We start from the raw sequence: 18,075 nt of genomic DNA on the forward strand, positions 1-18,075 counted from the left end.
GCACTGCCTTCTCCTGCACTGAACTGGGCATCTTCCCCTACTTTGTGGTTCAGGGCTTATTGCTTGCCATGGGCTATGCACCATGTCATTTGTAGAACCCCTCATGCTAGGATAAATGATGTTGAATTGGACTCAAGGTCAGTGATACAGCCAAACCAAATGTGACAAGATATCTGTTTTTTTGCATCTAACATCCACATTTTAATGATGCAAATATATGTCATGGAGGGTGAATGATTAGGCACCTGACTAGAAAAGGTGGGGAAGGGGAGTGTAACCTTTCCCCCCTCTGTCATGGTCCCAACAAAAATCTTCCCTTGACACTATGCTCTGCACTGGGAAGAAAATTTGCATTAATGTCACTGGGAGTCTAGTTCTAAGAGTAAAGTGTTGAGATTTCTATTTCCTAGAAAGGCAATTTTAACAAATGAGCCAAGAAAAGGGATATCCTTCCATGGAATGTTGGGTGAAAATCTGATGACATCTATTTTTGTTGCAGTTTTGGGGGTATGAGGTACTGGTCCATCCTCCCGTTCTTGTTTGGCATTCGTGAAATCAATGAGAATCCGAGGCTGTTGCCCAATATCACCCTGGGCTACAATGTCTATGAGAACTATTTCAATGCAAGAATGACTTATGAGGCCATGGTAGACCTTCTGTCTGTGGGGGAGCAAAGTGTTCCGAACTTCAGCTGTGGGAGACAGAATCACCTCTTGGCAGTCCTTGAAGGGTCTGACCCTGGAATCTCCAACAGGATTTCAAGCATGCTGGACATCTACAAGGTCCCCCAGGTATGAATGTTGGTGAAGGATAAAGGCTGGGTCTACTTCCACCTTGCAGTCTCTCCAGGGAAGACCAGGAGGTGGCATTCAGTGGGCATCACCATGTAAGGCTGGAGCCAGGCAGCGCTCATCAGAAGAGCTGAATATGGTCTGAGAGATGTTTTGCCTTCCTGAGAATACAGATAAGAAATAAGCAAACAAGCACACAACTGGAAATAGGTCAAGTAATAATAGTATAATTTTATAACAATAGGAACACACAGTGAATCTGGTGGGTGTTAGTGATCTATTTGAAATAGATTGTTGGAACAATATACTTATACATAAGTAAACAATTTGAATACAGTTGTACCTACAATAGATCTAGTGACTGCATTGACTTGTGTTTCAGCATCCCTTATTATATTCCCTGGGTAACCCCTATCCACCAATCATTGCCTAAATAGTATTTTTTGATTTACATACTCATAATATTGTGAGAAATTTCTCTTGCAATATAAATATTGTCCATATGGTAAATTCCTACACAGATGCACTGGGTGGAAAGATTCAAAATGCAAAAGTGAATTCCTGTCAGTCAGTTTTCTCAATCCTCTAATGCAGAGATGATTTTGTCTGCAGTATACCTCCGTATCTAAAAATGAAACACTCACTGCATCAAAATGAGATGAAAACTTTATAGTGGGATGTATGGCATTGATCCAGGCCAGAAATTGATGTAAAATTTCTTGTTTCGAAAAGATAAGAAAAATATCATCAATATAACGTTTACAAAAAAGAAAATACTTTTCATTCCAATAAAATGGAATGAAGTTAACGTGAGATATTGTGGGGTCCATTAGGGATGCCATGAATCAATTAGCCACACTGGGGGCAAAAGGACTCCTCATTCCTACTGCCCTAACTTGAAAATAAAATTGATGAGAGAATCAGAAATAATTTTTTCTCAAGAATGATGTCCACTAATTCCATAAGGAAATACGTGGGGGAGAAAGATCATCCCTAGTATCAAGAAAAGATTCAACTATCATATGTGCCTCCTCGTGTGGAATATTAATATATAAGGAATTGACATCCACAGTTACTAAGACAGCCTCTGTAGGATTTTCCATGCCCCCGGCCATGTCATTAATGAAGTCCCTGGTGTCTTTCAAGTATGAAAGAGTCCTGATGACCAAAGGACGTAGAAAGTAGTCCAGATATGGAGATAAAGGTTCCAAAATAGTATTAGAACCCGAGACAATCGGTGACCGGGACGTGGAAAACCAGGCTTGAGTATCTGAGGAAGGATAGAAATAACAGGAACCTGTGGATATGGGTTCTGAAGAAATTTAGAGGTTTTCTCATTTATCAGCCCAAAAAGCATCACTTCCCTTACCCTAGTAGTAATGATAGAGGAAATATGTTTAGTGGGGTCATAGGAAATAGGTTTATAACAAGAAGAATCTTGTAATTGTCTATGAACCTCTGCCTTGTTAAGCACCACAATGGCACCACCTTGGTCTGCATCCTTAATCACTAAAGACTGATCCTTAGCCAATCCTTTCAAAATATTCTGATCCTTCCTTGATAGATTATACCATCCTTTCCTGGGCCTGTGTTCAATATGCTCTATATCCCCAAGGACCATCTGTTCAAAACCTGAATACAGGGACTAGTGATAGCTGGTATAAATATTGAACTACGCTGGAGGGGAGAAGATATATTAACTCCTCACTTTCAACAAAGAACTTCCTCAATTTTAATTGTCGTATAAATTGGAAAAAAATCAATGTGGGTATGAAAGGCATTATATCCGGGTGTGAGAACAAAATCTCTCTGGAGCTGGAACAATTTCCTTGTTTATTAAGTACAGCCCTGCTTTCATGTAAATAATTTTGCATAAGGTTATGGCAACAATTCTTAACAAGAACCTTTGTGTTCATGTGAAATAATGTCTTGGTACATGTATATATTAGGATAATAACTGACAACAAGTGTGAATATAAATATAACAAACACTTCATGTGTACGTATGTGCATATGCATGCACATACATGTGTGCCTGCGTGTGCATTTGTGTGCATATACATATGACTATAGATCTGAATATCTTAATATCTTTACAGTTATTATTTACCTGAAGAAGCAACTCATATGTGAAATAGGATCGCACCGGATTCCTGTAACACTTTTTGGATGGCCTTTGAGATCCTTTGAACTATTTATGATATTTATATGTATATAGCTGTGATTCTGATGCTTCTGTCATATTACAATGTATGTACAATTGTATTCATATTGTTTTCAAACGTATAATTATATTGTTCCAACTATCCATTTCAAATGGATCACTGACCCATGAAGTTCACCGTGTGTTCATATTGTTATAACATTACACTATTATTGCTTGACCTATTTACGGTTCTGTGCTTGTTCGCTTATTCCTTATTTCATTTGTCAACTGTATCCTCTGCACAGGTAGTGTGAACCAGTAAAAAATGTGCAGTGAGTTTTCAGGTTTTGATGTTGGGTTGAATCAAGACTAAGCAAGCTTCCAGATGGAACACTCCAAAGGCATTCTGCAGGAATTTGGACTGTTTTTTCCGTAACGTTTATTTTTCTAGTCACAAAAAATCCCAGAAGTGGGGAAGCATGGGAGGGTTACAATGTGAAGACAATATCTTCAGGACCTCCCATCAGAGTCCCCCCATGGAAGCAAAGTCAGTCAGTCACACATGCTCCCATTGCTCTCAGTGGCACTTAAATCACAGCTAACCTGTCACATTGATTTCAATAGACTAATTTAGTCTGGATCGAACGTTGTCCTTTTAGGATTTCTGAAACTCACCCAGGAAGTTGTACTACTGAAGTGTGGGGTATGAATGTTTTAATTTTATAAGTAAGAAAAGCTTGGAATTAGTGCACATGCCTTGACCAGAACATCCCTCTATCAACGTCCATCCAACCGTCCCCCTGGAATATATATAAAATATTCACGTAATTAAATTTCCTTTGGACAACTTCTGTTTTGTAAGAAGGACAAAGAATTGTGTGTATCTGAAAAAATGTCCCATTTATTATGGCAAACACTTTTGTGGACATGAGTCTGCTTTTTCTAATGTAATTTTTGTCCAATGATAAAAACACAATGTAATTGCTGCAGACTGCCCCTTCCGGGGGAGGTAGACCTTCCCTTGTCACCCCTCCCGTTGCCACACAACACCTGGATGAGTGAGAAGGGTTGGTCTCCCAGGCAACCCTTGTTCCCCCGCCGAGCCGCACAACCCGTTCAGGGGGCCTCAGGCGTCACCTGTCACCATAAGGTGCCTCTGCATGCACACCATCCCTAATCTCTTCCTGCTGTTGCCCATCCTAGCCACTGCAGGAGTCACAAGCCTGGTGCTTGTGGAACTCCCCCCACCTGCGTAGAAGAACTTCCCACAGGCCCCTTTGAAGATCAGACAGAAATAGTTTATTCCCTACATGAGACAGGCGGACACCATCCTGCTGTAACGCTCCCTCCTTGTCTGCAGAATTTCCTCGTGGGTGGTGCATCCATCAACCCAGTCGCATAGGCCATAAGCCATTTCTCCGTTCATTTTCCAATGTGCCCTGCCAACAGCAGCATCATTCCAAGCCTTCCAATTGATCCGTGGGTGCATTGAGGACTGCAATAAGGCTTCTTCCGGCCAGGTATGCTGGACCACCTGCACCTCAACCAAGGTCTGTTCGATCACGTCCTTGCCTGGCTTACAGCCAAAGTCATTCCTCACAGTGTGCAGCACCCAGACCTACGGAGGAAGACTGACAAAACTTTAGTGGAACAGGGTGAGGAGGAGGGACTCCCACCGTATGCCCCATCTGCGAAGTCACTGGATCGTAAAGTGTTAGGGAGAAAGAAGCTGAAATCTGAAGTCGATGCAAAAGCCCTTCGTGCAGCTGAAAACATCATACCGTGCCCACCTAAGAGCACCCATTCTGGTGTACATTGAGTCTGCTGGTCGAAGGAATGGAACTGTAGGGAAGGGAAAATTGTGTCAGGAAGAAGCAGAAAACTTGTGAATGCAAGGCCGGAATGCTTCGAAGTGCCATCTTCAAACTGCCATAACGTTCCTGTGAGAGAAACCTCCAGTGGCTGCCGTGGAGACCGCTCCAATACAAAAAAGAGTGGGTTCTGAACTAAAAATTACCTCGGCCTAGCGGGGTAGAGCTGATGTAGAGACTGCCCAGATTGCCATTATGTCAACAGTAAGCCATCACAGTGATACAACAGAGGTCACTCCTCAGACCGCCATTTGCGTATGCTGTGCCCAGTCAGGAGACCAGCCACTGCTGCCGCCACCCCCACCGCCGCCCCCACCGCTGCCCCCTCACCCGCCATGTTGTTGTTGCCATAAAAAGGTAAAGGTGTCCCCAACCAGTCGTGTCCGACTCTAGGGTGCGGTGCTCATTCCCGTTTCTAAGCCGAAGAGCCAGCGCTGTCAGAAGACGCTTCCGTGGTCATGTGGCCGGCATGACTGAACACCGAGGTGCATGGAACGCTGTTACCTTTCCCGCCGAGGCGGCACCTATTTATCTACTTGCAATTTCTTGCTTTCGAACTGCTAGGTTGGCAGAAGCTGGGACTGAAGACGGGAGCTCACTCCGTCACGCAGCACTCGGGTCTCGAACTGCTGACCTGCCGACCTTCCAGTCTGCAGCTCAGCTTCTTAACCACTAAGCCACAGTGGCCCCTTTATGGTTGTTATGGTTGTAACAACTATGGTTGTTGCCATAGCCGCTGCCATTTGCATATGCTGTGCCCAGCCAGGAGACCAGCCGCTGCTGCTGCCACCCCCACCACCGCCACCCCCACCTCTGCCGCTCCCTCACCCGCCATGTTGTTGTTCTACAGCCGCCGCCATTTGCGTACGCGGGTTTTGTTTTTTTGCTTGCCGTGATAGGCTACGTAAGTATTTTTTAGCCTATCACGGCAAAGGCAGCTACGCAAATGGCATGGTGGCTGCCATTTGAGTGCGCAGCAGCCGGCCAAGAGACCAGCTGCCACCAGAGCTGCCGCCCCTGGAACATAGAGATACTTTTGTATAGAAAAATACAAAATACACTTCCATTTTCGAAGGGTGACATTTGGGGTGTGGGGAAGTGCTCCATGACAGGCTACATAAATATTTGTGGCCCAGGTGGAAGAAGGCGCTGGGGGCGGGCAGGGCGGGCCCCTTGGAAGGTGGTGGACCATGGCCACTGTCACTGCTGCTGGTCAGAAAAGGCGAGGGGCGCGTGTGCTGCCAAAGTAGGAATGTACGAAAGTCACTTACCTTTTCGAAGGGTGACATTCGGGGTGGGAAATCCTACCTGAAATCCTACCCTGGCTGGCTCTGCTCCACAGCGCTGGGGGCGGGTAGGGCAGGCCCCTGTGATGCCGATGGAGCATGGCTACTGCCGCTGATGGGAGCAGCGGGGCTGGTCAGAAAAGGCAAGGGGTGCGTGCGCTGCCAAACTAGGGATGTATGAAAGTCACTTATATTTTTGAAGGGTGATATTTGGGGTGGGGGGAGGTGCTCTGTGATAGGCTACATAAATATTTGCGTCACTTCACTTAGCTGTGGTAGGCTATGTATATATTTACGTAGCCTATCACCCCAAAAGACAGGGACGCAAATGGCGGCTACGGCGGTCGCCATTTGCATTCCTGCATATTGCCGTGATAGGCTACATAAGTATTTAGGTAGCCTATCACGGCCGACGCAGGGATGCAAAAAGCACTGTGAATGGCGACAGTAAGTGCTCCGTTCCGCATGCATTTCGCTGGGTGGTGGGGCCAGGGGCTTTGCTCTGCCACGGACTTTGGGGGGCGAATTTACTGGAATTGGGCCTCCCTGGGATCCTTGGTGGAATTCTCTGACATCCCTATGCCAAAGCAAGTGCCACTGCCCAGGAAGCCCTGAAGTGATGCCGACACTGCCAGGCAGCTGGGGGGGGGGGCGTAGGTGGCTTTGAGGCAGGGAGGGCTGGCTGAGCGCCGAGACCCACACGTCCTGGCGATGAAGCGAAGGGGAGGAGAGTTGAGAGGAGTTGTCTCCAGCAATGAGGGGCAGAGGCAGTTGTTCACTTCTCCCTTTGAAAACCCCATATCTCTTCCCCTCTTTACTAGGTCAGTTATGGGTTTGTCAGTCAAGGTCCCAAGGATAGACACAAGATCCCATTTCGTTACCGGATGGTCCCCAAACCAGAACCTCCATACCTGGGGATTGTCAAACTGCTCCTGCATTTCAGATGGACTTGGATCAGTCTCCTGGCTCCAGACAATGACAACGGAGAGCGGTTCATGAGCAGCTTCACACCTGTGGTGATCAGGAACGGAATTTGCATTGCCTTCTCAGAAAGCATTCCAGTGCTGGATCGTAGAAAGATGTTGAACATAGTTTCATATTTTATAAAGACCCAGGTCAATGTAGTTGTTTGTCCAGTGGACTTTCAGATCATAGCAAAAGTAATATTCATAATGCATAGAGCTGAACAGATGACAAAACAAACTGTGGGGAAAGTTTGGATTGCAACAGCTCTTCAGGAAGTCAGCGTCAGCTTGATGTACACCATGCAGCGTCAGCTGGATATTGATTTCCAGCACAACCCAGTTTCTTTGTCCTTCTTAATCAAGAAAGACAGACGGACACGGTATGACAATTTTGAATCATTTGTCGCTGCTATCACGCATTTTGTAGAGTTAGCATTTGATTGTTCATATGCCAGTCATGTGCAGTCTGGGAAAGTCTGGGAAAGATGCAGAGAAAAAGAGACCTGGGAGGACCTGCCCCAGGATGTCATTGAAAGGATCCTATCTCAAGACTCCTACAGTGTTTACAGTTCCATCCAGGCTGTGGCATGGACCTTACATGACGCATACTCATCCCGATCAAATGCGATGAGGATGGCTGGTGGAGAGAAGCAGGCACTTCAAAGGTTCCAGCCATGGCAGGTATTCCTTCTCCTTCACACATTTCATTCATTGATTACACTTGTACCCCCCCTTTCTTCCAAGGAGCTCAAGGTGGCGCACATGTCGTCCTCCCCATCTTTGTCCTCACAACAGCCCTGTGCATTAGCTTAAGCTGAGTGCTGGTGACTGGCCAAGGCAATCTAGTGAGCTTCCTAGAGAAATCACAGTGGGGATTTGAACCCAAATTGGGGCAGGAATGTAGTGGAAGAGTTAGTGTATCAGGTGCCCCAGGCACAAATCCTTCCCTTGTTCAGTCAATATTCTTTTGAACATCCGTGCACAACCAAAAGGGGATTCCATGGCTGTACCTCCTGCCCCACTCCTCAACAAAATCCCAACCTGAGCTAGCTGGAGGGTGGGGGGATGTTGGTAATGCTGGGTTCTCCTAGATAAGAATGTTGAGGCACTTCAACATTCATGCAGAGGCAGCCCTTTTGCTGTATCAGATGATATTCCTTTGATCATCTGGGTATGAGGTACAGAACATTGTCTATTTGTCATGTTGCAATCACTACCAGGATGGATTTCGAGGCTTACAAGAATTGCCCACTTTGCCTTGAGTCACATAGCCTCAAGGAAAGACCTACCCACATTTACTGGACTGTAAACAGAACTCTCCTACCAACTGGGAATTCTGCATACAGGCTAAAATATCATATTCCAGCCATCATAATTAAACAGGGCTCAGTGGTCTGGAAGAATCAGTGTACATTAGAGCTCCAGCTGGTCAGACCCAAGATGTACAACAGACTTCCCAAGAATTCCTAAGTGTTTTCTTTTTTCTATGTCATTCTAGTTACACCCTTTCCTGAGAGAATTCCATCTTCACAACTCTTCCATGGATGGAGCTTATCTGGATGAGGATGGGGAACTGGCATCTGACTTTCATATAGTCAACTGGGTGGTTTTTCCCAATTTGTCCACTGCTAGATTGGACGTTGGGAGCTTAGAGAGACAGGCCTCCTCAGAGATCAAGTTCACCATCGATCAGAATGCCATTGTGTGGCCCAAGAGGTTAAACCAGGTAGGAGAAACTACTCATTTCATTTGATGTCCTTTAATACTTTATTTGTTTATTGATTACATTTCTACACCTTTCCAGGCAATCCGATATATGTCTACTGCAAAAGTTGTTCCATTGAGTTCAAAAAGGCTTGCCCATTAAGTTCAATTGGGCTTAGCCCAGGTCAGTGGGCATAGGATTGCATCCTTCAAGTCTATCAGTTTGTTAGCTATTGTACGTAGAACTTTAGGAATGTGCTTCCCAATCCATTAATTTATAAAATAACTAGGGATGGCGGAGAATTTCTCCCCGAAACTTCGGGGGGCTGAGCGCCAACGTGTTCGGCCCCCCGAACAAGTTTCAGGGAGAAATCCTCCGAACCCCCCCGTCCCCGGCACCCCTCCCGGGACGGGACTTACCTTCGCCGAATGTCCCTCCCGGTGGTGGGTCCAGCCGGCGGTTCGGCGGGTGTTCGAGCGGGGCGGGAGCTGCCGCCGCCATTGCAATAAAAGAAAAAAAAAACTGCCCCCTGATAGGCTACGTGACGATTCACATAGCCTATCATGGCTAGATTTGCAAAGTCAGCCGTGATAGGCTACGTCAATCGTCACGTAGCCTATCACGGGTGACTTTAAAAAAAAAAAAAAAAAAGCGCGTACGGATAATGGCGGCCCCCATAGGGAGTCGCCATTCCCGTTCCTTATTTGGTCGCTGTAGTCTACGTAAAGATTTACGTAGACTACGGCGAAAATAAGGGCAACGCTATTTGCGTTGCCCTTATTTTTGCCGTAGTCTACGTAAACATTTATGTAGACTACAGCGACTAAATAAGGAATGCGAATGGCGGCTCCCTATGGGGGCCGCCATTAGCGTATGCGCTTTTTTTTTTTTTTTAAGTCACCCGTGATAGGCTACGTGACGATTGACGTAGCCTATCACGGCTGACTTTGCAAATCTAGCCGTGATAGGCTATGTGAATCGTCACGTAGCCTATCAGGGGGCAGTTTTTTTTTTCTTTTATTGCAATGGCGGCGGCAGCTCCCGCCCCGCTCGAACACCCGCCGAACCGCCGGCTGGACCCACCACCGGGAGGGACATTCGGCGAAGGTAAGTCCCGTCCCGGGAGGGGTGCCGGGGACGGGGGGGTTCGGAGGATTTCTCCCTGAAACTTGTTCGGGGGGCCGAACACGTTGGCGCTCAGCCCCCCGAAGTTTCGGGGAGAAATTCTCCGCCATCCCTAGTTATTTTATAAATTAATGGATTGGGAAGCACATTCCTAAAGTTCTACGTACAATAGCTAACAAACTGATAGACTTGAAGGATGCAATCCTATGCCCACTGACCTGGGCTAAGCCCAATTGAACTTAATGGGCAAGCCTTTTTGAACTCAATGGAACAACTTTTGCAGTAGACATATATCGGATTGCCTGGAAAGGTGTAGAAATGTAATCAATAAACAAATAAAGTATTAAAGGACATCAAATGAAATGAGTAGTTTCTCCTACCTGGTTTAACCTCTTGGGCCACACAATGGCATTCTGATCGATGGTGAACTTGATCTCTGAGGAGGCCTGTCTCTCTAAGCTCCCAACGTCCAATCTAGCAGTGGACAAATTGGGAAAAACCACCCAGTTGACTATATGAAAGTCAGATGCCAGTTCCCCATCCTCATCCAGATAAGCTCCATCCATGGAAGAGTTGTGAAGATGGAATTCTCTCAGGAAAGGGTGTAACTAGAATGACATAGAAAAAAGAAAACACTTAGGAATTCTTGGGAAGTCTGTTGTACATCTTGGGTCTGACCAGCTGGAGCTCTAATGTACACTGATTCTTCCAGACCACTGAGCCCTGTTTAATTATGATGGCTGGAATATGATATTTTAGCCTGTATGCAGAATTCCCAGTTGGTAGGAGAGTTCTGTTTACAGTCCAGTAAATGTGGGTAGGTCTTTCCTTGAGGCTATGTGACTCAAGGCAAAGTGGGCAATTCTTGTAAGCCTCGAAATCCATCCTGGTAGTGATTGCAACATGACAAATAGACAATGTTCTGTACCTCATACCCAGATGATCAAAGGAATATCATCTGATACAGCAAAAGGGCTGCCTCTGCATGAATGTTGAAGTGCCTCAACATTCTTATCTAGGAGAACCCAGCATTACCAACATCCCCCCACCCTCCAGCTAGCTCAGGTTGGGATTTTGTTGAGGAGTGGGGCAGGAGGTACAGCCATGGAATCCCCTTTTGGTTGTGCACGGATGTTCAAAAGAATATTGACTGAACAAGGGAAGGATTTGTGCCTGGGGCACCTGATACACTAACTCTTCCACTACATTCCTGCCCCAATTTGGGTTCAAATCCCCACTGTGATTTCTCTAGGAAGCTCACTATCAATCTAGCCGTGATAGGCTAGATATTATCAATCTAGCCGTGATAGGCTACGTGAATCGTCACGTAGCCTATCAGGGGGCGTTTTGTTTTGTTTTTTAAACTTTCGCGTTCGCGGCCGGGCAAGGCGGGAAGCCTCCTCCCCGGCCTGAATTTCGGCCGGGGCGAGGCGGGAAGCCTCCCCCCCGGCCTGAATTTCGGCCAGGGCGAGGTGGGAAGCCTCCCCCCCGGCCTGAACTTCGCGGGGGGAGCAGCGAAGCACCTCCCCCCCACTGCGAATGTCCTTCAATGACAGGTAAGGGACTTTCGTCCACCCCTAAAAATAACATAGTGATTATTAATAGAACAGGTTTAGCATCATTTATGGAACCCTTGGAGGCCTGCTGTGAAGTTTGCCAGGCCAGCGTTCACCTGTCTTGTTTACATGGCATCTTTGAAATGTTGCAAACTCTTGTGGGGGCTGTCACAAAATGGCTTCAATGCTGTGGTGTGTCCATTTGCATAATGGCTGTTCTGGTGGGCATGGCCGTCATAAATTAACTATTTCACAAAAGGCAGCAGAGGGGACAGGGAAGCAGGGCAGGGTAGGGTAAGATCCCCCCACATCCCATCATGTCTGCAATTGCATGACAATGTCTCCATCACCTGTGCAGGTGCTGGCCCTGAATTTGCTTTGAGGCATGGGTGTTCTACGTGAAAGGGGTGGATCGGTTTGTATTTGCGTGTGTGAATGAGAATGAGAGAGATTTCTGTATACATTAATTTGAAAGTGTTACAACATCTTTGTTCACTGCCTTTGGGACATTTTTTATACCCTGCCTTTAATGTCTTTTGCAATTTTATTTGCTAAATATCCCCCCAAATCCTTTATTATTGTTGCACCCCCACACACACCACACTCAGCTTTGCAGGCATGCTTTCCCATACTTAGTCCTGAGTAATCCAGTCCTCTTTACCTGTGAGGAGACAATTATGAGATGAATTTTAGTACTGTGCAGCTTCTCTTTGCTACTTCTGAATAGGTATGAACAGGGGTACATCTATATCTGATGAACGGTGCCGACTAAACTTAGCCCAAAGTGAATTTGTTCGTCTTTAATATGGCAGGTGATTCTTTGAGGTCATTAAAAGAGGTGGAATTCGGACAATCTCACAATTCGTTGCTCTGTTCCACACACTCTGTGTGGCTCTGATCATTCCTCCTCCTCCTCCTCCTCCTCCTCCTCCTCCTCCTCCTCCTCCTCCTCCTTCTTCTTCTTCTTCTTCTTCTTCTTCTTCTGTGGCTGCCCACACCATTCTTCCCTCATGATTTTAAAGCCATTTGATTCTCTGTGGAATGGCAGTTGCTGTTGGTACAGGAGAATCTGGGCCCCAACCAAAGTAATGTTTCGGGGGGATTATTTTTATTTGTGTAACAATGTGCAAGGGGTGGATTAGGGATGCTTTAAGGGCCCAATCCCATGCAGGTTTAGACAGAAAAGGTTCCTCCAACTCCCAGGATGGTTCAGACAACCATGTTGGCTGTGGGGTGCTCCGAGTTGAATGACATCTTTCTGTCTTGACGTAGGATTGTGCCTTCAATTGTTCCTTTCAAGCACCAGATTCAGACTGCCTCTGCCTTTGTTCCATCAGCAGAAGAACAGCCACCTAATAGGAGCCAGGGGGCACTAACTGAAAGTTCCCTGTTATACAAAAGTATAACTAGTTTCTACCGATACATATAAAACTTTCCGACTAAGAAATTTCCCTGTATTCTCCTTCTCTTGATGGATAGGCCGTGCCTTTTTCTCGATGTACTGAAAGTTGCCGGCCTGGATATGCCAAGTTGACTAAGGAAGGACAGCCCCTCTGTTGCTATGCTTGTGCCCCATGTCCAGAAAGAACCATCTCCATTCAGGAAGGTGAGTGACTCTGGAGCCAAGAGCTGCTCTTTCGGAACACAGTCCACATGTATTGACATGTTCTGGGAAGGGTTGTTTTAGGTATGGGTTCCTTTCTGTATTTTGTTCCCAAGGAAAGGAAGGGAAGTACTGTGTGTTTGTGTGTGTGTGTGTGTGTGTGTGTGTTGAAAGAAAGAGAGAGAGAGAGAGAGAGAGAGAGAGAGAGTGAATTTGTTTAATAGGATCTAGCAAAGAAGACGGGGAAAACTACAAAGGAAGGTTTAAATTGAGAATGTAGGGGGAGGGGAAGCCAAAGGACAAGGCAAGGAAACTAAACGTACTTTTTTTGTCGCTTCTTGAAAGAAAGAAAGAAAGAAAGAAAGATCAAGAAAAAGCAAGAAAGCAAGCAAGAAAGAAAGAAATGAAGAGAAATCAAATAAGAATGATTGAATGTTTCAGAAGGTTCGGGTGGCATGGGTGGGTGGTGGTGGTGAAGCCAAAGAGTAAGGCAAGGAACTGTGGAAAGTAACGTTTCTGGTTTTTTAAACAAATTATCTAGAAAAGAAAAAAAGGGAATAGTTGAATTGAAAAGGGCCGGGTGGGAAAGAATAAGAGCACAGCTTCAGTACAACAGACAGACATACACACACACATGAGAGATCCAGCCAACTAAACGACACAGCTCACTCTAACTGTTAGCAACAGCTCTTTCTCCCACTGTGAGACAAACATAGGCTGCTCTCCAATAAATCCAGTATCCCACCCACCGTCCTCCACCACTATAACTGGTTGGAGATTGCTGGGTAACGTTCAGCCCAAATTTGGCAAATAACATTGCCATTCGCCAAAGCTTCCTCCCCCCTCCTCCTCTCCCCTTCCCCCTCCCTCCTCCTCCTCTCCCACTCCCTGGTCTTTCTCAAGTTGATACCTTCTGAAGACAGGCTGTCTCGGCTTCAGAAGGCATCAGAATAGCTCCGAAACTCCAAGGTGGAGGGAGGCACTGCATCACGGACCTGCTTCACTTTGGACCACCTCGGTGCTGTTCTGATTTGCTTCAAATGGCACAGAGATACCCTGAAGTGCCCCAATTAGCTTTGGGATTTGAATTTAGCACTGAAGTGATGCACAGCCCTATTTTGCACAGCCACCTGAAGGCAGGCCCACATGAAGTGCATTGCAAAATTCCAGTTTTGAGACAACACTCCTTCCCCTCCAGAGAAGAGTAAACCCATGCAGAGCAAGCAACTAACCATGTTCCTAGAGAGCAAAGCCACTCACCCATGGAGTGACTTTCACTGGTAGAGAATCTAGTATCTTGGGCAAAATCTCGGGCAAGGGGATTCCTGGACCTTCTTTCTGGGGTCCTTTTAGGGTGGTGATGTGCAGGACTGAACCTGCAAATTTCTCCATGCAAAGCATGTCCCCTGCCACTGAATGCAAGCAGAGCTCTTTTGGTTCAGATCAATGGACCATCTAATCCAGCAGGCTGTTCCAAAAGCATCCAGCCAGGTGCCTCTGAGAAGCCCATAAGCATGACATGAAGGCAATAGCCCTCTCCTGTTGTTACAAACTTGAACTGGTATGCAGATGCAGACAGGATTTCTACCTGCAAGATGTACATATTTATTAATTATTGGTTTATTCAAGTATTTTCATCTTGCCAAGCAGCAAAACAAGGCTCCCAGAGTTGCCTACAATTTATTAAAAAATAACAGTTCCCGCTGATGGGCTTACACTATAAAAAGACATGGCAAACAATGAAAAGGGATGTGGAGGGCACCATATAGGGACCATGATCACAAGGTATTGATATACCTCAAGGTATTGATATACCTCACCTCCATGTATGTACCTTATCTTTGTTTAATGCTACAGGCCACCCCCACGTACTGTGGCATGGCATTCTGAAATCTGGCCCCTTTTCAACCCTCATTCATTTTGTTAGTTTTTGCTCTCTCAAGCACCCTGGTTTCCCCTTCCTCTCATGGCAACTATGCTTTCACCCTTAAAATATCTTACAGGGCAGGGGTGCGCATAAAGTAGATCTCCAAATGTTTGGAATTCAGCTTCCAGCAGCTCCTGATAGGGATGTACGAAAGTCACGTACCATTTCGATTCATAGCATTTGCGGTGGGGGAGAGGCATGGAGCCAGCCAGCTCCACGGCAACTCTGCGGAGCCGTCAGCTGGGTGCATTCGCAGGCCTGCAAAATGTGCAGGCCTGTGGATGCAAATGGTGGCCGGCGCAGCGGCCGCCATTTGTGTCCTCTCGCTGTGCCCTGATAGGCTATGTAAATATTTATGTAGCCTATAACAACCTCTGCAGAGAGGCAAATGGCATCGTAAATAGGAGCAGGAAAGTGCTCCATTTTGAGCGCTTTTCGCGGATTGGTGCGTCAGGGGGCTTCGTTCCACCAAAATTTTGGGGGGGCCAAACTCACTGGAATTCAGCCTCCTTGGAATCCGTGGCGGTATTCTCTGACATCCCTTGCTCCTCCTAACATGGCCAATGGAGAGAAAGTTGGGATTAGATTTCCAAGAGACCTGGAGATCTATTTTCTTTCCACCCCTGTTTTGGAGGCTGTAATAGACCACTGACTAAGAATTATGTAAAATCGATTGTACCAGCTTTTCCCAACCTGATTCCCAGCAGATGTTGTTAGGGATGGAGGAGAATTTCTCCATGAATCTCCAGGAGGCCGAATGCCAACGCATTCAGCCCCCCCAAATTGGTGGGGAAATTCTCCCCCCCTGGGATGGGACTTACCTCTGTCAAATGTCCCCCTCGGCGGCGGGTCCCGGCGGCGTTTTGGCAGGGGCGGGGGCGGTGTTCCGACCGGCTGCCGCCGCCGCCATTTCCCCGTAAAGTTTTTTTTAAAAAAAAACACGTGATAGGCTACGTAACGATTTACGTAGCCTATCACGGCTAGATTTTCAAAGTCAGCCATGATAGGCTACATAAATCGTTACGTAGCCTATCACAGGTGACTTTGAAAAAAAAAAAGCACGTACACAAATGGCGGCGCCCATGGGTGCTGCCATTTGCATTCCTTATTTGGGCACGGGTAGTCTACATAAAGATTTACGTAGACTACGGCGAAAATAAGGGCAACGCTTTTTTTTTTTTCAAAGTCACCTGTGAAAATCTAGAAAATCTTTGAAAATCTAGCCGTGATAGGCTATGTAATCAGGCTACATATATCGTTACGTAGGCTATCATGTGTTTTTTTTTCCCCCCATAACTTTTTTATTTCGCGGCCAGGGAGACGGGGCGCTCCCCCCCAGCCAGAATTTCGGGGGCGAGGGATGGGGTGCCTCACCCCCGGCCTGAATTTCAGCTGGGAGGGGTGGGGCGCCTCCCCCCCACCAAGAATTTTGGGGGGAGAACTGAAGCGCCTCCCCCCCCCACTGCGAAGCAAGCTGTGGGACCAGGTAAGGGACTTTCGTCCATCCTTAGATGTTGTGGAGTTCAATTGTCATCAGTCGAAATCATGGTGTTCAATGGTTAGCAACACTGAGATTTCTGCTCAGAAACGTTTTCAGGGCACCACCGCATGGATGAGGATGGATTCTAAGAATGCTGCAGATCGTGTTTCTTCTTCTTCTTCTTCTTCTTCTTCTTCTTCTTCTTCAGATGCAGGCCATTGCTACAAGTGTCCAGATGATCAACATCCAAACAAGGACCAAGATCAATGTGTTCCTAAGCTGATCAACTTTCTCTCCTACAAAGAAATGTTGGGGGTCATCATTACCTTCTTTTCCCTTTTCTTATCCCTCACCACTGGCCTTCTTTTAGTTATCTTCATTAAATATCGAGAAACTCCAGTAGTCAAAGCCAACAACCGTGACCTCACCTACATGCTTCTTGTCTCTCTCCTGCTTTCCTTCTTGTCCTCCTTTCTATTCATTGGTCAGCCCCAGAAGTTGACTTGCCTTCTCCGACAAACTGCCTTCAGCATCATCTTCTCAGTTGCCGTCTCTTGTTTGTTGGCCAAACCGATCATGGTGGTGGTGGCATTTCTAGCCACCAAGCCAGGAAACAGGATGAGGAAATGGCTAGGGAGCAGTTTGGCAAACTCTATTGTAATGTCTTCCTCTAGTGTTCAAGTTGGCACCTGCATTGTCTGGCTTGGAATCTCTCCTCCATTTCCTGAATCTGACATGCTTTCCCAACCTGGGCAGATCATCCTGCAATGCAATGAAGGGTCTCTCATCATGTTTTATCTCACACTTGGTTACATGGGCTTTCTAGCTGCCATCTGTTTCATGGTGGCTTTCCTAGCCAGGAAGCTGCCTGGGGCATTCAATGAAGCCAAGCTGATCACCTTCAGCATGGTGGTGTTTTGCAGTGTGTGGGTGTCCTTTGTGCCGACTTACCTGAGCAACAAAGGCAAAGACATGGTGGCTGTGCAGGTCTTCTCCATTTTGGCCTCCAGTCTGGGATTACAGGGTTGCATCTTCATCCCCAAATGCTACATTATTGTATTGAGGCCAGACCTGAATAAAAAGGAGCATCTAATGATGAAACCAAAAGACTGCATATGATTGAAATAGGCTTCAAATATTTTGTACATCATGGTTGAAATAAAAACCAATGTACATGCCTTGGGAGTGAACATCATTTGTAAGCTGTTCTAAAAAATCTCTCTTCTTTCCAAATGCATTGCAAGAAGAACTGATGAATTTTGGCAAAAAGTTGGCAGGCTGGTGCTGAAAAGTCTCCAGCCCATCTGAGGGGTCACAGGATGGGGAAAGTTGGGTTAGACTGTGTCTGTTCAAGTATGTGACCCACATTGCCTTCAGCATTAAGGAAGTGTTTTAAACTCCAGGGACCAATCTTCATAGAAATGGTAAGAGAAGTACTTTCATGTTTTGTCTGGATTTTCATGACATTGGTTTTGGTCCACCAGGAGCACATGATGTAAGAAAAGCATAGTGTATGCTATTTAAAGACTGAGTTTCCCATGTCACACACTTGAAACCGCCTTACTTCGATGTTGAGTGGTCTGCGCCTAGCTAGTAGAACTGAGCATCATCAATGTGTAA

The 18,075-nt window shown here is 46.3% G+C and overlaps 2 protein-coding genes across 2 annotated transcripts; one reads left to right on the forward strand and one right to left on the reverse strand.

Annotated features, from left to right (window-relative positions):
• Positions 1–3,635: 3,635 nt before the first annotated feature.
• Positions 3,636–9,265, reverse strand: LOC146355484 (uncharacterized). The gene is made up of 3 exons (XM_084840962.1): positions 9,184–9,265; positions 7,006–7,105; positions 3,636–4,555 (listed from the first exon to the last, which is right to left on the reverse strand). Exons 2-3 carry the CDS (start codon positions 7,030–7,032, stop codon positions 4,244–4,246), a joined length of 339 nt encoding a protein of 112 aa, XP_084697088.1. The 5' UTR covers positions 7,033–7,105; positions 9,184–9,265; the 3' UTR covers positions 3,636–4,243.
• LOC146355485 (vomeronasal type-2 receptor 26-like) lies at positions 7,189–17,633 on the forward strand. The gene is made up of 3 exons (XM_084840961.1): positions 7,189–7,740; positions 12,925–13,051; positions 16,664–17,633. Exons 1-3 carry the CDS (start codon positions 7,267–7,269, stop codon positions 17,572–17,574), a joined length of 1,512 nt encoding a protein of 503 aa, XP_084697087.1. The 5' UTR covers positions 7,189–7,266; the 3' UTR covers positions 17,575–17,633.
• Positions 17,634–18,075: the final 442 nt, after the last annotated feature.

Source organism: Heloderma suspectum, chromosome 2, assembly GCF_057233095.1.
Source record: "Heloderma suspectum isolate Gila_16-S chromosome 2, 16-S_ref, whole genome shotgun sequence".
Classification (NCBI taxonomy): domain Eukaryota; kingdom Metazoa; phylum Chordata; class Lepidosauria; order Squamata; family Helodermatidae; genus Heloderma; species Heloderma suspectum.